This window comes from Epinephelus moara, chromosome 5 (assembly GCF_006386435.1).
Source record: "Epinephelus moara isolate mb chromosome 5, YSFRI_EMoa_1.0, whole genome shotgun sequence".
In the NCBI taxonomy this organism is placed as follows: Eukaryota; Metazoa; Chordata; class Actinopteri; order Perciformes; family Serranidae; genus Epinephelus; species Epinephelus moara.
This window is the reverse complement of record NC_065510.1, coordinates 25,874,103-25,900,973: the sequence shown is the minus strand read 5'-3', so window position 1 is coordinate 25,900,973 and position 26,871 is coordinate 25,874,103. Positions and strand designations below refer to the sequence as shown.

The 26,871-nt window shown below is 41.1% G+C and overlaps 1 protein-coding gene across 1 annotated transcript in view; it reads right to left on the bottom strand.

Moving 5' to 3' along the window:
- Positions 1-26,871, bottom strand: part of LOC126390765 (protein sidekick-1-like) — a 266,873-nt gene that overhangs the window by 62,061 nt on the left and 177,941 nt on the right. The window contains exons 15-19 of the mRNA XM_050045212.1: positions 22,901-23,037; positions 21,543-21,690; positions 13,657-13,797; positions 8,969-9,150; positions 3,519-3,634 (exon numbers count right to left, since the gene is read on the bottom strand). Of these exons, the coding sequence (XP_049901169.1) occupies positions 3,519-3,634; positions 8,969-9,150; positions 13,657-13,797; positions 21,543-21,690; positions 22,901-23,037 (724 nt within the window). The remainder of the gene's footprint in view (positions 1-3,518; positions 3,635-8,968; positions 9,151-13,656; positions 13,798-21,542; positions 21,691-22,900; positions 23,038-26,871) is intronic.

Sequence of the window (26,871 nt, the reverse complement as noted above, 5' to 3'; positions counted from 1 at the left end):
GGAGAGCTTTATACATTTATGTTATTTCTGGGTGAACTAGTCATATAACTATGCTGGTTTGTTTTGAGTGTTGTGTACTGTAACAGCACAGTCCCCCGTCGTTCCTACCTACACATTTCACTTTGAATATATGTGTGAAATAAGCATGTGTTGCCAAATACACAACCACAGAAGAAATGTTCAGGATCGTCAGTGTAACTGCTGTTCCACCATGCACACTGCTTCACATTACCTCTACAGTCTGCAACAGGAACCCAATCAAAAACACAGGGATCTCTTATTAAGAAAAAGTCTGTGACACCCAGAGACAGTTGAGTGGCTGCTTTTCTCTCTGCCTAAAGGGTGCCGCACTGCACCCAGTCTGTCATGGTAAAATAAGGTTTTCTATTGTACTTTATTATCAGCACAGCACAGTTTGGGTGCAGTAAAAGAGTGCTGATCTGGCACCCTCAAGCATCTGATGCTAGTCCACTTTCAAAGGGTGCTGGGATGATAGGGTTCTGCTGTTGCTATAGTAACGTTTGCATTCTGAACCCGATTGTGATGGAGACCCCAAAGTGTGCTGAAGAACACATGCAGCACAGTTCTGTCCCCGAGTCGACCCGAGCAGGGACAGAACAACACCGTGCTACACAAGGGAAAAAACACAGCTTGATCTTCCTGCTGCCACATGTGGTACCTCAGGTGCAGGGTAAAATTCTTTGAGAGTGTTTCTCTATACTGGACTGGTAAGTGCTTATTCTCTATGTATATATGTTCTGCATAATTCACCATTAATGCATTTTTAATATACCCACTAGAATTCAAATGCAATCTGTTTAATGAAAAATGATTGCTCTGTTCTTTGTTAGTATGCATAAATGGACAGATACAAACGTCAGATATTGTAGATTGAATATGTTATGTGAAGTCAACTTGTCTTAAACTCCACTCCAAGTCACAACACAGTTTCAAGGACATGTAAATGGAGGACTCGTCAGAGGTGGCTCTTTGGTTCCCCCTCCGGCAATCAGTTTTGAGCTATATTATTAAGGGTATTGTATACAGTCAGTGATCTGTGGGGGGATGAGATGAGATGAGGCTTTGCTTCATATCCTCTTTTAATTAATATCATTATCTACTGTCCTCTAACCAGCACAACACACCCAAAGACGCACACCCACATGTGCAGCAGCACCGAGAGGCTCTGCTGATTTGGAATGGTAAAGCCTGGTATACAGAGACGGCATCAGAGGGCCACATCAAACAGATGAAAAGCCATATACTATTTATCGACCAACAAAGACGCCAACATTCACACTCTAAAAACACACTCACACACGGACCCAGTGACGCACAGCAAGAATGTGATGTGTTTTCTTTGTCATGTTAATCAGCTCCTCAGGGGTTGGTTGCCACAATAAAGTGAAGAATAAATCACATACCAGAATTGCTACGTATAGATCACTCACACTATTCAATCCGTTCGCTCTCACCCTGCTCCCCATTATCCTGCTTCTTTATTATTATCTCTTATTTCTCTTTGGTCCCTCGCTCCCTGTTTTCTCAACACCTCCTCTCCTCTTTTCCCACTTAATCCTCTCTATTTTTCCTCCACATACCTCCATCAGTCATTTTCATTTCTACCTGGAGCTGATCCCTCACTTGGCTGGGCTAAGCGTATGGGTAAACAAGAGCAAGGCAGTGCATTCTGGGACATGACCTCTGAGCTGAAAGTCCTGTGAGAGGTTAACAGGGTTTTCAGGAAAATTTACTCGTGCACCCACACAGAGGCAAAGATTTATTTTACAAGCATCTATTTATATTTTAATTTAAACCGATAAACTGATGGAAAAAAGATGAATACATTTTTACAGACTGTTTTTATGGAGACTGCTCAAAATTTTTAACATGGGTTGGAGGTCCTGGACTCGAAACTGCTCAATATAATTCAGATATTGGCTATTGTCTTGTCTGCATGCTTAATATCACTTCCGACGAGTGTCTGTGCAGAGGTTGCTTTGATAAACAAAAATTTGAAGATAAAAACAGACATTTTTAACATTTAAAAGAGGTCATTAGTCCTATAAATAGTACATCAGACTTTGTTTTAATTTACTTTTTTTTGTGTACATCATCATCTAACTTAGAACCTCCGTGAAAATAAAGTTAGAGCGTCTTAAGTTCCTGTACTGTGATGTATTTCCCAGTGGGATGGAATATTTGAGAGGAGCACAGTTACAAGAAGGATTTAAATCAAATCTTTTGCATATTTTTCTATCTCAAAAAGTGGACAGGCCTAGAGTTTAGCATGATACGGGGCTACAGCGGAGTCCGCTGCTGAGCAGACTGTGCAAATTCACATCCCTTGCCATTAAACTGATAGGAGGATGAGGGAGATGAAATAGACTTCAGCCACATTAAGCTCTAGCAAAAGTTCAGTCAGGAAGACAATACTTTTCATGCTCAGGCTGTAAGTTCCTTTCTAACCCTGCCATTCACTACTTGCTTACTCACTCACTCACAGGTGTTCAGTCACTATCTCTAGATGTCATTGTCTGGGTCTGTCAATTGAGTCATCGGCTGATTCACAATCAACCAATAGCACAGCGACACACCTTCTCTGTCAGCCTATCATCTTACTGCTCTTCATTTTGAATATGGTCCTGTCTCTGCTGTATTTCTTTCTTGCTGCTGACGTGCACGCCCTCCATCTCCCCATCACCACCTAGTCTTTACGGATTCATCAGCCTCAGCAGTCAGCAGCCTCAGAGTCATCAGCCACCAACACCACCAGTGTCTGGACTCCATGGGGGGATTTATCCTGCTGTGGCTCAGACGTCCCTCAATCACAAAATATCTTCCTCAGGTGTCCAAGCATCAAAGTTAATCAGCACAAATCATCTGTTAATCTGTACGCTCATATTCTGTATTAAATATTATCTTTACTTCATTCCTCTGTCTTTCCTGACTGAAATTATTTTGGAAATGAAAACAAAGGTTTAGCTCTGATATCCAAACACACATCTCTTCCTATCTCTCTCTATGTTGCACTATTAGCCCGTTCAACTCACAAACAGTGAAGTGCAGTTTTTTATGACCACTGTGGGTATCTAGTCGCCCAAGGACTCATTTAATTGATTGAATGAACTTACCCCTGAGAGCAGGATGATCCATCAAACATTTGAAACTGTTTTCCTGGTTTTACAGGAGGAAAACCTACATTTCTTTAGAGATTCTGATAAAAAAATACTCTGATACTGCTATTTTTTAAGATATATTTGGCATATAAAAGAGATAAATGGTCACTTACCACAGGGACACAGGATTAAAATAGGAATATGGGTATTTTATATTTTATGGGGACTTTAAAATTGAAATGATTTAATTTCTCATGCAATACAGGTGCTATCCTACACATATAAAAAAATATTCAAGGTCTATTATTTATTGAACTTAACAAGAATGTTTGAACACACACTTACTTTACTAAGTGTGATACGAGGAGTTACAACATACACCCACATGCAGAGGCTTACCTTGTATCCCTGGTTGATGCCATTAATAAACTGCTGAGGTGGAGGATTCCATGTGAAGCGGATGGTAGTCGAGTTGATAGCTAAAACTTCCACTTCCTGCGGAGGTGCTGTGGGAACTGAGCACACAGAAATACACGCACATAACATTTAGCTGCAATGGGTTCACCACAGGGAAGAGGATGAGTGTTTAGATACACTGGAAAAAAAACATAAACAGTAACAGACTTGGTGCCGCGAGCTGCAGAAATAAACAGCTTTCAGGGTTATGCTTTTACTTTTTCCAACAAGTAGTGGTTTTGAATATATCATACAGCACCATATTTCAGAATTTCACATTGAGATTCAGTTCATTTTTTAATTTAAAATATCTGCTAAGCTTGCAAAAGTTAAATGCCAAGCCCACACTGCTGTTCTCTGCAGCAAAATGACCTAATTTCTCAAAAAAAAAAAAAAAAAATTTCATTTCATCTATTGTATTTTGCATTCACGTGTTTTGCATAGTATCAGTTAAGGAATGACTAAGTGAGATTAGGGTACTGCCCCTTCAGTGATTGGTGCTGAACAATCACAGCTCATGAAGACAGCTAAAATGATAAATCTATTAAGCCTTTCAGTCAGTGACCTCATGAGGACAGAGAGTGGCTGCAGAAAGTTAGATGACTCGCTTGGTTCAGTCCTGCAGCCAAATCGCCCTCCCTTTGCTAACCAGGCAAACCTGTCAATCTTTATTACCCACACGATGTAACTGCCTCATACTACACCATAATTTACTGATTAAAAATGACAATGTATTAGATACAAGAATCATATCACTGGAGTTTTATTAATACTCAGCTCACAAAGGGACTCCTGTGATTTAGTATTGCACTCACACGAAGTTGGAGAACTCAAAGGAGGCATATTTGAAAAAAGAATAATTAAAATTGACACAGTAGAGGATGAGATAACCCACATTTCAGGCCCCAGTATGCATCAAGCTAAAACAATACTGGACCTTACATTTCCCAGAATGCAACTGCATAATGTCTTTTTATTTTCAGAAAAATGAGTGGTGCAGGAATGAGTCCTAAAACGTAAAAGAAATGAGTGAGCATTTTAGCATTTGTTTCATTTCAAAGTCAATGGGTTTTTGTTAGATGCATGCAATCAGGTCTGTGGTTAACACAAGCATCTGAGATTTTCATGTTTTGTTCTACAATATAAAATGTTAGCAAATACCCTACTCCTGATTTTGAAACTATTGTGTGTCTTAGACAGTTGCTAACAAGTAGCTAAATGAGACTACAGAGGGTCATCACAACGAGCACGGCTTCAAAGCCACGTTGTCGTAACATTAAAGTTAAGTGACTGATTTTATGGATCAAAAATCATAGAATGGGTGTCGCTGTATGATAAAGTTTTGCTTTCCCAAGGGAACCAAAGTGATGCTAACTTCCAGATCAGCCTACAAAAAATGGCATCCCTGCATCACTTCTTTCAAACCCCACACCTCCTCTTTGTAATGTAGGTTTTCTCTTGAAAATGTTAAGTCCCAAGCTGAAGCTGAAATAACCCAGATGACATCATCAGGGTTATTTTTTCACACTCTGTAATTTTCTCTCTAATCCACAGCAGAAACTATGCATTACAACTATGATCACGGCTTGCATTCAGTAGTACTCCTCGTGACTGGTGAACTGAGCTTCATGTGCTTTATCAGTGGAGTGCCCCTTTAGTTCATATACACAGAACTATTGTATCCATGAGAAAAGCATTCATTTGCTCATTTACTTTAAAACTGTGGTGCTCCAGCATTACTTGGATACAATACTTATACTTTGCTGTACAGAAAAAAAAACATCCACACATCCAAGTTACTAACAATCAGTAACAAACTAGGACGCTCTGTTTTTTCTGTGTTCAAATTCAAATCTGAGTTCAAAGATTCAACAATAAAAAGTTTAATAATAAGAATTTTGCAGTCAAACTAAAGCAGAACAGCAATAATTTATATCGTAAATAGCAGAATAGCAATAAGTCTGCTTGAACTGTGCATAAACTTGGTGAGGGCATTCATCATCCACCAGAGAGTGAGACAGAGAAGACAGAGTGCTGAGAGATATAAGAGATTGTAGAATATACTGTGTATTATTATAGTGATTTTCCTTTGAAATGTAGGATACTTGTTTCATTTTTTTTAAGAAGGAGGCTGGTGGAAGGTAAAACAAGGGCTGAACATGTCGTGTTCAGCTCACACAAGACAGACACAGATTTACTTTGGGTCCACTGTCTCTCCTGCTAATTCTTCCTTTATGTCAGTGTATGAATATGTCTCTACATGTGAATCTTTACAAGCTATCAGGCGGGCAGGTCAGCGAGAGAAATAGGACCCATAATAATATTAAAGCCAGCAAGAGAAGCGTAGGAGCATGACTGGGAAATGTGTGTGTGTGTGTGTGTGTGTATGTGTTTGTGCTTTTACATACAGTGCAGTTTGTGTGTCCGTGGGCATGTTATGGTGATTACACTGTAAGGGGTTTATGCTGATGCTAGAGAGCCATCGAGTGATAATGCACTGTTGCATGATGGGAATGCCCTTTACAACTTATGTTTGAGCCAAAGAGGCCAGACGACACACAGACACACAGAGAATATACAGAACAAAAACCAGTGAAAATGGAAAGAAAGAGATAGCGAGAGAGAAAGAGAGCCAAAGGATGTGAAGACAGAGTGGGAGACGGAAGATAAATTGATGTTAAAGATGCCCCCCACCCCCTCATCACCATGCTGACTGCACTCCTGGGATCAGCTTCTAACCCCTTGCAGCTCACAGCTACAGATAAAACACTAAACTCTGTCCTCTGGGGGAATCTTAGTATGCGCGTATGTATGAGAGAGCGGAAGAAGAGCAGTGTTATCACAGTCTAACACTGAGTTCAACCACATCCTCTCAGAGATAGTGATAGAGAGAAAATGTCCAATCCATTGCAGCCACTCCCATTAAACCACATTAGAATAATTAATGAGCCCAACTCCCTCTCCCGAGTCTATAAACCTGTCCTGAACTCTTGTAATAATGACTATGAGTTTTATGTGCGTGTGCGTGTGTGTGTGTGTGTGTGTGTGTGTGTGTGTGGCTCAGCCATCTTTAATAATGATAATATATTGTTGGAATAAAAGTCAGGAAGAGCACGTGTTTAAAGAAGATTTACCCCCACAACCACTTCCCCCCGTCTTCCTTTAATGTCTTCACTTACATCCTTCTGTCCCTCACTACATCCGCATGGATTTATGTTTGACAGACTTAAAAGTGTGGTCCTGTGTGCAGCCATGTTTATTACAATAAACCCACGATTACGTATCATATAATATATTTATAGACCAGTACAGACACTCTTTCCCTAAGAACTTCCTCCAGCTCATCCCGCAGCACCCCAAGGTGCTCCTGGGCCAGATGGGAGGTACAGTCCCTCCAGCATGTCCTGGGTCACCCCCAGGGCCCATCTCCCAGTCGGCTGAAGCTGATATGCCTTTGAGGGGATGCCTCAGGGGCAACTTTAACACAAGTCAGAGCTGCATCAACTGGATCCTCTCAAGGCTCAGTTCCTCATCCTATCACTGAGAGTGAAGCCAACCAGCCTGCGGAGGAACTGCTGCCTGTAAATGGGAACTCAGCTGTTTGATCAATACCCAAAAAAGTAAAACTAGGAGGAGGATTGTCTACCTTCTCACTTTAACCGCATTTCCACCAAAAACTTTGGGCATTGTACTTTTAGAATCATACACAACCCGTATGGAAATGTACCTAAAAACCCAGATCTGTTTAGCGTCTCCACTGCATACAGTACTCTTAAATGTAGGCCAGGCTGTTGTTACTCAGTGCTCCATCCATCTCTTGCTGTATTTCCTTTTCACTGGTCATGCAGAGGAACGTCTGCACCTTGTTTATTGTGCATGGTATGGGGTTGGCATGCCAACATTTTCAGAACAAAAAGGGACAGGCTGGAGTGAGAGTCTCTCTCGATGGGATTTTTAAAAATAGCGGGTTGCATCAAGTCCTTGTCGAGCAAGAGCGGGGATGTAGCACTGCTGGACTGCACCGCAATGACATTTTTTCTCAGAGTAAGGAAATAGAATATATCTGTTCCCATAATCCTGTTTAAAGTTGCATAAATTCTTAAAATGCTTGAAGATCCAATTGCCACTTAAGTGTATGTAATCAAAGAGACAATAAAAACAAACAGAATGGTCAAAATGTCATACTGCATTAAGTAACATGCAAGAAAAGATAACTCCCTACAAGTTGTCAAAATCAACATCGGTTACAGTCCACTATAGTCAAAGTAGGAGTGTCGATTTTCTCTTGACTAATCAATGGACTTCCGTGTTTCTAGCTCCACCTTTTAGTATCTCAGTGTGCTAGCTACCTCAACAGAGGGGTGAGGAACGATACAGTATGGATCAGCTCTATTGGAACCATCCACAATGTTTCACTATGGAAATAAAAAAATAAGTGTTGTGTGTCTAATGTGTGACAAACTGCACTGAACCGGACTGCTTGGTGGAACCAAGGCTTTTTTACAGCCCACTGCTGCTTCTATAGTATACTATAAATGTTTTTTAGAGATGTATACATCCACACAACTACATCCAGATATCTGGGCAGGTAAAACAAACGTTTTCCATGAGTGCAAAAGTGTGAGAGATGACAAACTCAGTAGTTGGTTTAGGTAGGAAACCTATGGCCTCCATACTTGTTAATTGTATTCTCTTTTACATCATTAATAATAACGGCCTAAGATCATTAAAAGATCTCAAGAACACACATCAATTACCAGCAACATCCTGTCATTTCCATCTACAGCTTAAGTCTGTTACTGGAGCTCACGACTCCATGAAATAATGCTCTCCCTATTATATACTATGTACAACCACCTAATCTGGATACAGGGGTCTTGCATCTTACTTGGATAAGAAACAGGGAGAAGTAAAATGCACCCTAATGGGTGACACCAAGGACTAACCAGTTGACTTAAAGATCTGTAAAACAGCAACTTACTGGACAAGTGTATGGGAAATTATTGCTGTCTCATCTGAAATTTTAATCAACTAATCATCTATAAATCCATTTACAGTATAGACTTCATTTTACCATCAGAAAACATTTCAAAACACTCCAGCTTTGTCTCATACACATTTGCCTCCTGTGCAATACAATAACTAAGTGGGGACATGTGGGTGTAATGTGGGATTATCAAGATGTGAAGTCTTTTTAGTCCAGGATTTAAGAACTCAAGGTAAGGCAGCTAATTAATGCACACTGAAAGGTTATGCTACTTACATGTTTATGCCAGAATATTTTAAATTCAGTGATATATGTGTGTGCATGGACATAATGTCTCAAAATGTCTTGGTACATTTGTTTTGTCCTCAAGAAGGAGAAATAAAAATGTGTGTGTGTCTTAACTCACCTCCCTGCAGAGTGTACTCGGTGACAGGGCTGCTGTAGACGCCCAGGCCGGCTCCGGTGAAGGCAGCCACCTGGATCTGGTATTGTGTCCAGATGATCAGATCTTTCAGCAGACAGTAGTTGGTCTCTGGGCTGCTAATGTTCTTCTCCTGGTAGTCCCCTGGCAGCCCTGCCAGACGGTACCTACACAAACACAAACAGAAACACACACACAGTTGTGAATATGTTGGTTTACAGCTAAACAATTGAGGAAGGTAAGCAAGAGAGAGGTGATGTAGAAAAACTTGTACTCTCTTCAGTCTTCATTTTGTTGTTCTTACTTGAATATATAGGTTTAATTTCAACACGGATTGCATCCGAAAAGCTCTTGGTACAGCACGTGTGTATGGACAGAGACATACCAAGAAATTCACAGTTAACAGAACAATCATTCAGCCTTATACAGCTTTTTACATGTCATAAATAAGCACTTTTAATCACGCCACCTAAGAGAAATTAAAAGAATTTTGTGTAAACCTTGGCCCAGTCTGTTAATCACAGGAGTCTGAACATTTACAATGTCCTAATCGTACAGTACCTTAACCCTCAGACACCCTAAAACCACCTTACATGCCTGCACACAGACAGTGAAGAACTCTGAGGCCTTTTAAAATACCAAACCATGACCATGGATGAATCCCACATTCTTACAATAATAACTCTTATTTATGTTATGCTGACATTCACATGGTTTCATAATTGATATTTTTTCCATGACAATAGGCATATGTCAAAATACACACACAAATCTATGTATATGACGTCTATGGTAGAAGAGGGCCGTTAATTGTAGGGGGAGATTTAATCCCTCTTCCTTCTCACATTTTAAGTGTCCTTGAGTGAAAAAATAAATCCAGAATTGCTCCAATATGTCTATATGTGTCTTAAAAACCTTCTTTAAACACTTCCCTCTGGCAGAAGGCTGCAGTCCATCAAGACTGAGACCTAAGGCCAAAAGAATAGCTTCATCCTGACTGTAGCTGCTGTCTTTGTCAACAAGGCCAGGCACCTCCACTAACTCTTGTCCCACCCCAGGGACACTACATATCACATTAACGTTAGGTCCTCACAACTGACTTGATGTGTTACATTAACACACATCTATTATCTCTGGACATTGCAAATATTTCTCGATATTCCTTGATCAATATTTTGCACATTACATCCTCTTCGTTTTGACCTTGTTTTTTTAACATTATTTTCTCTTTGTTTATTGTTACGTATCAAAATACCATGGTAAATTACTTGTTTGCAAAAACGTACTAGGCAATTACAGCTGCAATGATTAATCAATCGATTAGTTGTCAGCTATTAAATTAATCACCAACTCATTTGATAATCAATCATTCAGTTGGAGTAATTTTTTTAAAGGAAAAACCTTAAAATTCTGTGATTCCAGCTTCTTACATGTGAATATTTTCTTGTTTCTTTACTCCGCTATGACAGTAAACTGAATATCTTTGTGTTGAATATAAAACAAGACACTTGAGGACGTCCTCTTAAGCTTCGGGAAACACTGATCAACATTTTCACCTTTTAATAGGCCATTTATCTAATCATTTAATCAAGAATATAGTTGACAGATTAATCAACAGTGAAAATAATTGTTAGTTGCAGCCCTAATGGCAGTAAACCTGATTCTAAACAGACGAAATCATGTAATGAATTAACATTAAAAACCAGATGGGCGCACAGAAATAAACCCCAAGCTGGAAATACTTAAGACATCATTGTGTTCAGAATGTGAATGCCTGAATACACATTTTAAAATAAACAAAAATATCACTTTAACACAGCATCACTTGTTTTGGCCTTCCAAGAGATGGAGAAACTATTCTGAAAGATTTTTATTGTTGAAAAGTCGCTTGAATCACGTCAGAATCCCTAAAGAATAAAAACCTTTAATGCCTGGCAGACATCTCTGAATAGTGCACCTTCAAGGCCTGCGCTTTACTACATGTGATATAAATGTCCACTTAAAAGGATATATGACCCGACGAGACAGGAGGTGTAATACCGCTTAGGTATTGTACATATCTGATGGAGCTGAATGGAGTAATAATCCACATGTCAGCGTTTTAATATGGAGCCTATTCAGTGCAACAGGATATTTCAACATTTCACCGGCTGAGTCAGCGCTCTATCACACATGCACACTGTATACACACAACGCAGGAACACACTCATGCACACAAACACAGATACACAAAGCGAGGGGGCGCCGGAGGCTGACAGGGGATCTCTGTAGTGGAGAGGAGATAACCTCTTTAACCCCTTTCTCCTCTCTCTCCACCTGACACACTGACACTCACACTGGGGGGTGGGGGGGAGGAGAAGGAGGAGAAGGAGGAGGGGGGGGGGGGGGGTGATGGAGAAGAAATGGTGTGAGAACGTGGGAGAAAGAGAGTGAGGATGTGCCAGCTGATACAACCAGGAGAAAGGAGAATCCAAAGGGGAGGAGGGCAGGAGGAGGTAGAAGCTCTGTCCTATAAAACACTGTATGTATGAGTGTGCAGTTCTATTTTCAGCTGATTTCTGAAGTGGAGGCAGATAGCGCACTGAACGAGGATAAAGACCCAATAACTTCTACTGCAATTATATGCAAATTCATGTAAGGCAGCTGATGACAGTTTGATTATACCCAGTGTGTCACACTTTAGGTAGACATCAAAGTGAAGGACGGCAGACCAAGGGCAGCCAGAGCATCTGTAAAGAGCACTTGTGTGTGTGTGCGTGTGAATGTATGTGTGCTTATGTTTTTGATACAGAGGGAGACACACAAAAATGTAGACATACATCTTTATATTTTGTTAAATGTTCAGTGTGTAGGGCATTTAGGGGCATTTATTGGCAGATATGGTATTTAATATTCATAACTATGTTTTCATTGATTTATAGTCACCTGAAAACAACAATTATATCCATTTATATCCTCCATGGAGTCCGCCAAGTTGTTCTACAGTAGCCCAGAATGAACAAACCTAACACTGGCTCTTGTTGGGGCCATTTGCATTTTCGTGTTGGCCACTGTAGTTTTCCTCCATGCTTGGCACACAGGAGAAGTTTCAGTTCTGCAACCTCACTGCCAGTGACACCCAACTAATGGCTTGTGGGCCGAATCTGGCACACAATAGGGTGCTGGGTGGCCCGCTAACAATTTTCTAATTCACAATGAAAGTAATTTGAGTCACATTTTTTTGTACTTTGTATGTAAAGAAGGCGCCAAAGTGCATTAAAAAACATCAAAATAAAGCTTGTTTATGAAGAAAGTGTCAGAGGAAGCTCCCCTGACAGACATCCAGGCTAATCCGTTATATAATTATTAATGTTTCTTTATTAATTGGCCCCGTGGCCTCTTGTTTTTGCAAAACTGGTCCCGAGGCAAAGCAAGTTGAGTGTCCCTGCACTTGATCATTAACGCAAAATATACATTTTCATTGGTTTTCTCTGAACTGAGGCTGCAACTTATAATCCTCTGAGTTATCAGACAGTCATTTTTACAGCAGTTTAGTCTTTAAAATGTCAGATAATAGTGAACAATGCCTGTCACATTATTCTGGATTCCAAGGTGATCATGTGAAATTACTTGTTTGGTCTGTCTAACAGTTAAAGTCCAAATTACACAAGACTTTTAAACATTCTTGGTGGGAAAAAACGAACAAATGAAACAAATCATCACATTTGAGAAGCCAGCACTTGTGAGTTTTTGGCATTTTTCCTTGAAGAATTACTTAAAGAAGTATTTCACTGCTTCATAAAACTAGGTTGTCTATGCAGCAGAGAGACAGAAATACTTTTGAAATTGTTGCCTTATGACCTGACAAAATGGAGAAAAATGGCTGTGGCATTTGTTTTTGCTCAAGAAGTAGAAAACTGACAACTACCAGAATGCATTTTGCCACACTGGACCAATAAACACTTCTACTGGTAGGTGTCGTAATGCGAGTTTGGCTGTAACAAACTGTCTGGAATGACAGTAAGCTTAAATAAATTTCTGAAAACATTTGAGGTGAGAAATAGGCAATGCAGTAACAGAATTTTGGTTCATATTTGATGGGCACTGCTTGGTTTTATCGTTTTATCTCAGTATGTTTTGCCTTTGTTTTCACAATACAGGAAACAGTATGGCGTCCACCTCTTTTTCACATGAGAGAGGGAGGGCAGGTCTTGCTCTCAATCTGCTTACATACTCTTTGTTTCTGTATATGAAAATGCAAAAGTACAATCTGTAGTTTAAGCAACAACCCTGGAGCCAGTGAAAATCTGATTGGGGGCTGAGAGATGAGCAGGGAGATCTGGGCGCTAGTAAAATAAAGGGAAGTTTACCACAGTTCATTTACACATACTACCCACACTGTTATAATACAAAGCTGTTTGAAAATCGGCAAAGCATCCCTTTTACTGAGGAGCCCATTTTTAAAACTGTTCCCAGTTAACTTTCTGGAGTTCAACTTATCAATCACTTTACTAAATGTTTCTGTAAAGGAGTTCATTTCAACTGTAATACTTGTAGTCTGTGTGGGATTTTGTAAAATTCCACACAATGCAGAGCTCCCACAGTCCTGAAAGAGTCTGATTGAAGACTTTTCTTCACTTTTCTTGCCAATGGCAGTGCCAAATATGTAGGTGTGTATGTTTCTGTGTTAATACCTGAGCACATATCCTCGAAGGACTCCGTTGAGCTGGGGTTCTGGCGGAGGCTGCCACTGGACCATGATGGACTGATTTGTCCGCCCACTAGCAACAATATTCTTTGGAGGCGCGCTGGGTGCCTCCTCCCTCAGCATCAATCTAACACACAAAGAAAGAAAGAGAGAAGGCAAGAGAGACAAATGACTTAGATTAGGTTTATTAGGCGTCCTGTAATGAGAATATCAGTATTGCTGAAGAAGTGTAGGCACATTTTCATCTGGGGTCCCCACATATCACTTATATGGACAGTCTGCACAGGAGCAGTGTGTTAGGTTAGCAGGCTAAAAAGGAATTTCATAGCAACTCTCTTTCCCAGGCATCTTCATCTTTTCTATTCTGGGGGTCAGACTGTCGGCAAACACATGATCATGTTTGTCACTGGAGATACACGAGACGTAGTTGCAACTTATTACAGAGAATCATCTCACAGCTTAAGCAGCTCTGATGAATTCTAGTTGAATTTTGGGCTCATCTCTCTCATCCCTCGTTCTCCATGTGCATCTTGCAATTTCATTTAATACATTTGCTTTTCATCTCTGGCTATAGTGTTCATTTATTTCTAACAAACCACCGCCGCTGCTGATGGAAACGTTTAACGCATCACTTCCAGTGCGCCAGAGGATTTCTCCTGGGAATGATCGAGCTGACACTGGGTGTTTAAAACAACAAATGTAAAAAGCGTTCATGAACTCGGTATACGTTGAGACACAGCTGTGTTTTATTCACTGGCAGCTTAGAACAACAAACAGGCATTTACTGTCTGTATATTGCAGATTACTGCTAATATTCTGTCCTTTTAACTTGAGGCTTTCGTTCCAATGTCCCATTTATACACCAGCAATCTGTCTAAGGGCAGTTCCTATTTCAGCCTATCACAATATCCTCAGCAGACCAGCTATACAGTATGACAGCAATGGATAGTTAATCACTATTAGTTGAGAATGAGCAAAGAGCTCGTCTTTTTATTTCCACTGAGACAGTGTGATCCCTCGCTCCCTCTGCCCTCTTCAACTCTCTTCTGTCTCTTAAAACCCTTTTCCCATCTTTCCTTCGACACTTTGATCCCCGTCTCCATTTTTCCTGCCTCACAACTGCAAACTTTCACCTTTCATCCATCATGTCCTTTGGCCTCAATTATTTCATCCTTCTATCTTTTACTCATCTCCTTCTCCCTCCTCTTCCACGCTGTATCCCCCCCTCCCCTCCCCTTCATGCCCCACCCGTGATTAAAGCTCCCGGCCCTCTCATGGTTGGTAAAGCACACGGGCTGAGCTGGTCAGCCTCTGGCTTTACTGTAAGCAGCTCAGCTAACGTAATCAGAGCCATATGTGCTCACACACACACTCACACACACATATAAACACACCAAACAAATTTCTCTCAGCTTAAGACAGACTGCTACATCCGATGGTCTTTTCCCTTCCATGGATTATGTCTGGAGATTTACATCCCTCCAACACCCCCCCTCACTTCCCCTCTGTGCCCCGTGTCTCCCTGAATGATTCTCTGTGAGCTATTGAGCCATTAGCTGTGGTATGGCTCTCTGTATTTGTGTGTCTGAATCTGTATGTGCCTATAAATGTGTGTGCACGTCTATATGTGTGTGTTTGTGTGAAAGTTAGGGTGTGAAAGCTGTTAGCTGGAGACTTACGCAGGCGGATATATGGCACAGGCCAGTGGTTTTACAGCTGTGCTTTACTTCCATTAGGTTAGGCACTGTCAGACAGCACCAGGTGCTGCAGGCATACACATGTACACACACATACACACACACGTAGGCTAATGGGCCTTGTGTGAATGAGATGGGCATTAGTGTAGCCGCCTGGAAATGGGGTATATATAATCCTCAACTATGCCACTGCTTTTGACTGAAATTGATGATGCACATTAACGCACATACACAAACTCACGCCACACAAACACCCACACACCCATACAGTACTGAGCAGATGCGGCCATTCACTGTTTGACTGCAAGTAAAACACACACAATACACACTGACACACTTATACTCGATAGCAGAAACTCCTTGTGAATTGCCTTAATTCCCTCCCAACCATTTGCATGTAAATATTTCATACAGAGGGTTCAGCATGAGGACATCAACTTCACACCAGAGATTGAACAGACAAGCCCCAGCCCACCTACTCATACACCACTTCACATCCACCCCAAAACACTTACAAACATTCATACCAACATCCATACATGCACTGCAACCAAACAAACTTTGTCTGAATGCTGTGTGACACACTTTCTCTGTCCCTTGCTGTTAAGGAAAAGAGGACATTTTTCTGCAGGAGATTTACATGTTGTCTAGTGTGTGAGTGAAAGTGTGTGTGTGTGTGTGTGTGTGTGTAAGGGGGGGCATTTATTTTGTGAGCCCCAATGCTGTGGGAATTAGTAAAAGTTTCTATCTGTGTCATTCTCCACAGTTTAATGCCCACCGGCTTTCTCACTAAATCCACATACACACCGACTCTTAAATTTAATGGTGTTACCGGGATGTTAAATCTGCCTCTATTCAAACAGGATAGTAAAATTTAGATCCAGTAGGAGTCGGAAATGGAGAGAAATGAGCAGAGGGCAACAGGAATAAAGAGAGAGAGAGGAACCAGATGCGACATGATTGGGAAAAAGCAGCCAAATAGATGAGCTTATTTTCTTCTTGTTTGACACTTTAAGTCTTGTCTGCTTTAAATGTTGTGCTGTTTTGCCCGAGGCTGAAAGCTCCACAAATGGAGGAGGCTGACACACTAAAGAGACTCTGTCGGGGAAACTGAGAAACTTTGTGCATATTCTCACAATGGATGAACACCAGCTGAGGCACACTCTATATATGCGTTTTATGTTTGTCATTTCAATAAAATATACATTTGTAGTCACATTACCTGATCGGTCAATGTCACTTCTCACTGCATTCCTCAAACAAGGCTTCAAAACAAATCAAATGTGACACTAGATGCTCTGTCATTACAGCTGCAGTTGGGTGTGCAGAGAATAACAAAAATGCAGGAATACGATTACATTTCATTCTCATGTAAAAAATATAAAATAAGAAGACAAAACGCTGAATCAAACAGTTGTCCCTGACACTAGCGGCTAGCTGTAATGTGTTGTCAAGGTAGCTCAAGGTACCATATTTACTGTACTTCCTCTTCTGATGTTTCTTTATGTATTGCCACACTTTTAACACAAACAATGCAGATGATACTTGCAATCACAGCTGTGAATGTGTGTGCGTGGGGTGCATTGAGGCCCCGCATCAAAGCAAGAAGTCCATCGGTGTATTGGTTCAGCTAATTCAAGGCTGATTAGAGCTTTCACAAACAATGAGTAATCGATGGATGTAAGTGCCAGTCACAGCTGATTACCCTCTGTGGTGCGGAAAATAAACAACAATATTCCGGCAGAATCTGGATCTCAGTGTTTTTCAGGTGGTCTTCTCTAGTATAACCTTACCGGAGACATGTTGCCTGGAAAGTGTCAGAGCAGGAAGCCTGTCACCACAAATTGTACTAACAAACATTTTGTGTTTTGGTGTTTGTAACGGCATCGTTGGCAACGTCAGTCGGTCGAGACTGAAATATCTGTAAAACTTTTCAGATGGATTTCCTTGAAATTTTGTTCAGAAAAGTATGACCCCAGAGGAGTAATCCTGCTGACTTTACCTATCGCGACACCATGAGGTTGACATTTGTAGTTTTGAATGTGAAATGTCTCAACAACTATACTATTAGATTTACGACCATGAAACTTGGTTACAAACATTCACTTCTACCTCAGGTTAAATTTGATTTGATTAATATTTTCTTTAGTTCTATCATCAGTCCAAAAATTAAAAATTTGTCCAATACTTTAGTTAAACATGACTAAACTGATGACCTGCAGAACTAATGAAATCCCCATCAGCCTCAGCTGTACTTTGTGTTTAGTATTCATTAGCAAATGTCGGCATGCTTACACGATAAACTATGCTGATGAACATGAAACAGATTATATCTGTTTAACGTCAGCATGTTAGCATTTTCATTGTGAGCATGCTGACACTAGCATTTACTAAAATTTTACGTTTTGGATCTCCGTGCGTGTAAGTAAAGTGTAAGATTTTCATCATGGATTTGGATAGGAAACAAAGAATGACCCTGTTATCTTCTAGGTTAATTTAATACATCTCAATAGAATAATAAAAAACATCACCATAATAAAATGTATTAGCTTTTATAAAATATAATATATTATATTCAACTTTTATAAAAAGTCTTTGCATTGACACAAGTGGGGTTCAAGGTAGAGGTCTGAAGCTATATTGTTCTCCTCTGTAAGAAGAACTATATCTTCCATTTCATTCAGTCTAGTAAACTCTTCATTGTTTATGGTTTAATTTCAAGGACTCTTCAAAGACTTTCGAGGTCCTTCAAATTCAAGGGCCCAAGTCTGATTCACGGATCAAGGTTCGCTACTGTTACAACAATGAGAATTTCTATAATGAGAACTATCAGGCTTTACAGAAGCTCAAAGGCATTTGAAAGGAGAGACAGGCACTTCTCATTGTGCTGTGTTACAGTGCCGGCAGACAATATCAAAAGAACTTCAATTTTATCAATGCCAAAATATATGTTTTCAAGCACTTTCAATAACTCATGTCTATTTGTATCTATTTTTAAAAAAAAAATGTTCAAGGCCTTAATTTTCCTCCCCTTAATTCACAAACTTTCAAGGATTTCTAGGAACCGTGGAAATAATTTGCTGAATCTCCACCTGTGTTGTTCCTCACATTCACCTCAGTCTAAGTCCTCCTTGTTTCTGATTGGTTAGCTCAGTAACATGTGAGTTAGAAGCAACAGAGCTGCTGTAAAGAGCTGCTTTTGGACCGAGAGACATGCCGCGTCTTTTATTGCCTGGAAAAACGCGAGGTCAGGCGCTGGGTGCTGCTCTATGCCAACTTCCAAGGGTGCAGAGACAGGTTATGCCTGCTGTTGCTATGCTGTTGAGTAGCCCTGAACTACAATGATCAACTTCTCCTCCATATCTACTAAATTCATGTTTATCCCTTCTTACATCTCTGGTATCTGTGGGATCTGCCCAGGTACATGTAGGACTAAGCTGTAGGTTTTTACCTACACTTTAGACGTATCGACTAATGGGTGCTACGCAGCATACAGGGACACAGCAAGAGCTGTGATCATGAGAAATGACTATGCCTTTATGTATTTCCAGATACAGTGTCTGTGTGTTGACAGCAAAGAAAAGAGCACGCTAAAGAAAACTGCCTGTAATCTCGGACATTTTGCTGGACAAACAATGAGCTCTTCCTCATCTGGCAGAGCTTTTATCAGTAAAAGCCTTTTCGCTGCAATTGCCTTTATGTTTCCCCTCCATCGTTATAAATCACTCACTATGCTATAGGCACCGTCAACATAGTTGCGGCCACAGTTAAACACAGATATATAATTCGAGATTGATGCTGGAAAGCACAGGACAAATCCCCTGTAAATCTTTAAATCTCACAAAGCTCCTACAGCATTAATTTTTTACACTGAGTGTCTATTAGTGTGTGTGTGTGTGTGTGTGTGTGTGTGTGTTAAAAAAAGAAAATGTGAGAGTGTTTTATCACACCTCCAGTGTTAAAGTCTGATGTGCTCTGATTCTGACTGAACAGCTGGAATTAAAAACAAGAGCAAAGGCAAAGAAAATTGAGACGGATGCTTTAAACGTCTGGTGACGCCCGGACTTCACGGCATTAATGCATAATCTGCCTTTCTTCTTTTAATGCTTCCTTTTTAAAGATGGTGATGGTGTGAGTGTAGGTCATGCATGAACAAATGTGTGTGTGTGTGTGTGTGTGTGTGTGTGCGTGCATGTGTGAGACACTCCAGATGGTATAATTGGATTCTCCGAGAGAGTTTCTGCATTTAGAAGTAATGTTTTTCAGCTTTGATCACATTCATTCATTTACTTTTCATAGATGTCCATCTAAAGGATGCTTTTTCCTTACGCCCCAGTGCACTCTCTTGTGTCAGAGGAAGTGAGGCAGGGTGATGATAGGGAGCAAAGAGAAAAAAAGTATGAATTCACATTGTTATAATAAAGATCCTAATCAGGACAAGAACAAAATGGGAGAGTGCAGAGAGAGAAGCAGCTGTAAGTTCAAACTTTAATAAGGGCTTTTTTTGGTCATCAATATTACAAGCTTCTCCTTCACTCTCCGTCCTGTTCCCTCACTTTGCTCACATTACTGCATTTTGTCATCCTTCTCATTTGGAGCTCTGAGCTTCTGCAGGACATTTTCCTCCGCCTCACTCTCCCTGCATGTCAAGTGCAGCGCGCGCCTGGCATCTGCGACATGCTTATGTGCGTGTCTTATCCAGGCAAACGTCCAGCAGATGAAAAGCAAAGTGTGCATGGTTACATATGAGACAAACGATGAAGAAGAGACGTATCCATCTGCTCTGATACACTGAAAAGTGATGACTTGCCTGTCTGCCAGTCTTTCATTTAGCCAGGATCAATGCAACCTATTCTCCAGTGCCTTCAACAACCAACTTTGGATTGTGGACTGGGCTGGACACGAACATTGGTATATGAATTAGAAGAAGAAAGAAACAGGGAGGAGAAGAGTAATGACGGACAATAAGCTGAAGAGGATAAGTGAGAAAGATTTTGACAAAAAGGAAAAGAGAGAAAGATACAGGAGAACAAAAAACAGCTGAAGAAGGGGAAAATGAAAGGAAGCTGTAATCTGAGGTGTGTGAATGTGTGATGGTGGTGTTCATAGCTGCTGTTGTTATTGAGAGTCTGTTTGGCAGAACCACAACTGGCTTGTGGCTGTGGTCACTCTCTTCAGCCAAAAAAAAACAACCTTGTTTGTGTGTGTGTGTGTGTGTGTGTGTGTGTGTTTGAGTGTGTGTGTGTGTGTCTACTTTATGATGCACGGCCACATCTGTTGTATTGTGTGTGAGTGTCAGAAATTTGGTGTATGTGCGTATGCAGGGGAAAAATTGTTAAGAGGCCTGCCACACCTCTTCCAACCCTCTCTCACTCTATCCAGTTCCATCAGTGCTAAGGCATCGTAATTACCCCCATTAGAGTTTTCTCTTGGGATAAACACACACATACAAACATAAAACATCTGCACAGCAATCTATTTACTTTTCAGGCCAAATCACACTCTCCCTTCTCCACACACACACCCTTGCAGAAGAGTTAATTTCATCATTTTTGCTGTTTAGCTCAACGGAAGGAGACTGGCAGGGAAATACACACACACGTCACGTAGACATCTACAACATGGATGTGATGAATATGAATCCATTTCCTTTGTGATGCAAAGGAAATGGGATTCTAAACAAAAAAGGGATGCTTTGTTAGTCCTCGCCTTGTTAGGATCCATCCTTGTTTCATCCACACTCTGAGTCCCATGTCCCATCCATGCTCCACACACACACACACACACACACACACACACACACACACACACACACACACACACTTAGATACACAAATTAGAATGTGTGGGTGTGTAAACACTATGCCTTTTGACTGTAGAAAGGTTCCAGTTTATTCATTCCCAGTTTGCGTAAGGCAGTGTGACCAAGTCTATTACACAGAGGTGGAACAGGGTGAGGAAAAGGAAAAAAAACTCTATTTCTCACACATCACAGCATGTTCTACATAAAAAAATGGTTTCATGCTTTTTTGGAAAACATCAGTGAAATAGTAATGTGGCTTCACAAGAAATATTGTGAAATATGTGTTAAATAAAGCTGGTAGTGGTGAGTGTGTGTCCAAGATGTCTGCAAGAGGACTGAATGTGTCTTTGAATGAGCACATCCTGCTCTTACCTCTGCGTCTCCGCGCTGTACTGGCCCCTGCCCACTTGATTGACGGCACAAAGCCTGAACTGATAGGTCCTGGCAGGTGTGAGCCCGCCCACTGATACCTCGGTCACCACGGGATCGACCTCTGATAGGTAGACCTTCCACGGTGAGTCTAGACAGAGGACACAAAGATTAGAGACTGATAGTATCTGGCTGAGGCAGGACAAACAGAGACACGGGGACACTCAGGACCTATAAATCAAAAAGGGAAAGAAGGGAGGAGTAGATAAAAGAAGCAGAGGAGGGAAGGTAGAGAGGAAGGGGGTGAGCTGGAGAGAAATATAAAGGAAGAAAGTGCCACAAGATTCAATAAGAACGAAAGTTTGGATGGAAGAGGGGGATTAATAAAGAAGCACAGATGCTTCTGTATATTGTTGCCAGCTTGTTGCCAGCTTATCTCCCGGTCTTTCTCCTGAAGTTACCACAGACAGATGCACTATTATCGTCCCAACAGCCACGTGCGTATCTGTGTAAGTGAGAAGGATAGTGTGTGTGCCTTTTAAAAGCCAGCCCAGTGAGTGTATTAAATGCCATTGTCTGACATCAAAACACATTGTATTTATAATGGCCCATTCTCTCTAAAATACAATCCAAAACATCTAATATAGAACATATTCACACAGCTGGTAATGGGCGTGCACGACACTCTCGTCCATTCCTCACTGTCTGGATTCAGTCTGTAGCGAAATCGACCAGACTATCATTATTCTGGAGTATTTTTGTAGACGCTACAGAGCAGCTGTTGAAATGGTGACAGCAGGAAGTCATATTCCTGCTGTCACCAGAAAAGTTATCAGAATGAAGATTCCTTAAAATGTCAAACTACATTAACATTTGACATTTGTCCGTCAGTCCAGCTCCTACAGTCGTGGGCCAAGTGCTCGGCCCTGCGTGTAACGTCTGCCCAGCCATCCGATTAGCTTACAGCGGGAACAACAGTGACTCTACAGCCATCTCCCTCCAATCTGTTTCTCCTGTCATTCTATTACTCAATCCCTCTCTCCTCCCTCTCTTCCTCTATTTCTCATTTGACAGGAAGCCAGCCTGCTGTTAAAACATCTGTGGTAGAGAGAGGGTGAGAGACAGGGAGAGAAAGAGGGAGTGAGAGAGGAGGTAAGGGTGGGAGGAAAAGTTTATTTATAGGGAACCTGGATGTACATTTACGCAGCAACACCATTCTCCATATGTCTGCTTCTTGTAAATGAGTGTGTGTCAGTGCCTGGTAGACAGCAACAGAACAGCTGTTTGTCGCTCAGGGACTATAAAGTATGCCTGGACACACACACACACACACACACACACACACACACACACACACGTACTGTTCTCAGAGAGCTCCAGCAGGTAGTATAGAAGGGGGGAGTTCCCGTCAAAGGGGCGTAGCCAGGACAGGAGGACTGAGCGGGAATCAGAGTCATTGAGCCGGGCCGTCAGGGAGCGAGGAGAGTGTGGCAGCTCACTGGACACAAAAAAGACAAGAAAGAACATCAGATCTAAGTTTGATAGCTTTGTGTGTACCATTTGATCAGAATCAAGTCTTTAGAGGAACAATTTGACATTTTGGAAAAGAACCCTTCTTCGGTTTCTTGTCGAGAGTTAGATGAGAAGATTGATACCACTGTCTTATCAGTACAGGAAATATGAGGCAACATTCATCAGCCGTTCAGCTTAATATAAACACTGAAAACAGCTAGCCTGACTCTCTGTGAAGCTAACAAAATTCACCTCATTCACCTCAAACTCATTCATTGGCAAGCTATGTTTTTTTGTTTTTGCCTGATTATTTCTCAGCCACAAGCAGTCTTCAGGCAGTTACTGATCAAGGCCAAGTAATAGCACATAACCACTGTAAAAACCACAGCCTGACTTTCTAACATATTTAGTTTTTTCGGATTAAATGATGAAATAGAAGGTGTTAATTTATGAGCTTTGACAGGACTGGTAGGCAGATTTTTTTACCTTCAGATCATAGAACGATAATCGAAATGGAACGTAGCCACCATGATGTCACCCTCTGGTTTGCGGACTACTGTTTCAAATGCTCAAGTTTGGCATTCTGGCCGTCGGCATCTTGTTTTTATAAGAGAACCAGAAATTACCATATTTGGAGGAGTGGGTGGAGCATTGCTATGAATCTATCCTGATTAACAGGTTGTTGTGGTGGTGACTTATCAAACACAAGGTAGCCACACCCTAAAGTCCGGTTGGATGTCGTTTTGGTTTTTCCAGAAACCAGTGAAATTCTACTTTTAAAATGGTACCAGTGCCTAAACTGAAAGCCCAAACGACGGTCAATGACTGGATTGACCGTGGACTGATTGAGATTGTCACTACAATGAGAACAGCTGGTCTACCTTAACAGTCCACCTTAAGTGAGCCTGGTCAGATTCCAATGGGAGGCTAAATTAGCTCGCTAACTTCAGGGCTAACTCCCTACACTTTAATCAGCAGGTGGTAAGTGAGACATGGGAACTTGGCTTGGGTCTTATGGAGTTGTAGCATTTATTCACTGACAAATAGCCCAAACTATTCAAACGCTGCACTGCTACGTTATCTTCATACTCTCTGCTCCGGTCACTGCAGCCTCACTGTCATGCATCACTCCCACACAGACGCTTGGTTGCTTTCAAACTCTCTCTTGTTCACTGTCTCGTGTTACACGTGCAACATGGCACCCAAATAAGATACCGAAATCTGTCATATGATTTGGTCCAGCAGTTCCCAGTCATGTAAGTTTCGGTACCCAACTTTACCTAAAGCCCACCCTGTTTAATTGTCTTTTTAACTCTGAATGGGACCATCATTTACAAAATGAACATCATGCTGTATTGACAAAGACTTGAAACTAGTAATTGAAACCATAAACTCGTTAGGTAAATGTTTACTGAGGTAATAAGTCAAGTGAGAAGTAGGGTCATATTCTCAGAGACTTCAAAGAAATTTAGAATTCTTTTTGCAACCAGTGCAGTCGCCCCCTGGTGGCCATAAGAAAACAAAATGCAGGTTTAAGGCACGCCTCCATTAGCTTCACTTTTCAACCCAGAGGTTATGTCCACTTCTTTTATGCAGTCTATGCTTCAAATATAACCAGGCTAGCTGTTTCCCCACTGTTTCCAATCTGCTGTTGGCTGTAGCTACATATTCAATGTCTAGACATGATACCACTCCCATGTCTGCACATCAATGTCAATCTCCTTATTTAGCTTTTGGCAAGAACGCGAATAAGCATATTTCCCTGGACAAAACAGTGTGTCTGGATATGTAATTACACATCTATGCATTTGTGTTTCATAAAGAAGTCAGTGACAAAGTGCCAAGACTTTTCATTAGACAGATATTTGTTTCCTGTGTTTTGTTTTTCTATCCGATATGTGTGGCAGAATAATGCTGGCTCTAACACCCAGGTTGGTTCCTGGGTCCGGTCCACGATCAGTTCCAGTGGGTGATATCTTTTTAAATATGGCTGTGGTTATTTTTATTATGATATTTTATTCTGTATGTGATCTGCACCACAGCAAATATATCTCACCACATCTATTAAAAAGAAATTCTCTAGATATTTAGCCATCCCCCGTGGACATTTGCACATCCCCGCCATGTTAATAACAAAGACAGCAAAACAGATATATTCATGAAAGCAATAAAGAGTGTCCAGACATTTGATTATACCAATTTTAGTGCATCATAACTCTCTATCAAAAACCGTTGGTTTGAATGTGAAGGGGAAATGGAAAGCAGATCTCAGTGTCGCTCTATGTGAAGGCTACAGGTGCTAGCAGAGATAACAGGAGTGAAGTTATTAACACATCACATAAAAGAACAAAACAAATATATTTACACTGAAAGCACGATGAAAGACACGCTCCCTTGTGCCTAAACTAGCTGCATTTTTTATTCAGAGACTCATGAATTATTTCTAAACAATCATGGATGTGTATCTGCTCTGACAGGCTGCAGGCTCTTAATTTCATCAGATGATGCAGAGTTAAAAACATTCCAGCTTTTGTTTTTTCTTTGTATGTGTGGTTTTTACGTTTTAATATTCAAGTGGGTGTGAAGTCAGAAGCGAGGGGAACACAGAGCATAAGAGAGTGAGAGGAAGAGAGATATATGAAGACGTAATGTAAGAGGGGGAGGGAGAGTCGCACTCCACCAAGACGAAGAAGAAGCAAGGACGGCGGTGTATGAGGCGGAGGGGGAGCACAGGGAAATGAGAATGATGTTTTCTTTTCTGAGCTGACATGATCATATTAATTAATGGATGAGCTTAGAGAATGTTAGAGCAACTACCTTCACACAGCCCACACAAAACACACACACACACATGCACGGACACGCACTCACGGACACAAGGATGGGTCTTGCGGGAGTTGAACCAATAACCTGCTGGTAATTAGTCTGTCTCCTCAGCCGCCAGCGTCTGTTAACCTCCATGACCCCTTGATACTGAGCTAACGAGAATGTCAGTCACACACGTGGATGCACACGTCCACACAGACACACACACACACACACACACACAGACACTCACAGACACACACACACACACACACACAGACGAACTAGAATCCCTTCGTTCCCCATTTGTTTTTGCACACAGCCATAAACTGAGACTCACTTCCTCCCGCTGAGCTTGACATGTGTAACCTCTTATCACTGTATAATTCACAAGGATGTGGACTCATGTTCTATCTCTCTCCAACCCTGCAATTGTATTAATATATCATAAGTGCCTTCTATAAATATATTATACAAGTACCTATTAATATATAAAGGCCACTACCTGATAGCGTTTGCTCACAGTGGCTGTAATGAGGCTGTGTGGGTCGGAGGGTGGGATACACTTGAAGTATGTCTGTGGCATCTTGCCTGCTCATGCCAAACACACCATGTGACGTGTTTGGAATATGTTCACCCAAACCACATAAATGCAGGCATGCACACAAACACACTGTACGTACAAATTTTACACTCAAAGACTGATACAGCTGCGGTTTCACGGAGCAGGGAGTGTACTGCATGTATGGGCTATCTGATAGCAGATATCACCTTACACTTCTATCACTACTGTCTTAAATTGACTGACACAGACATTCTCACACCTTACAGTTTTAACGATATACACATGTATCTGGTTTCGAGGGTGTCCAATCCCTGATTGAACATGTCGCTATTGGGAAAAAGCAATTATTTTATTCCACAACTGCTGAAATAAGTTGACACTAATGCTTTCTTAATGTTTGGCAATGTACTAAATTACCTATGTGCTGCTTCTCCTGTATTATGTCCTGCA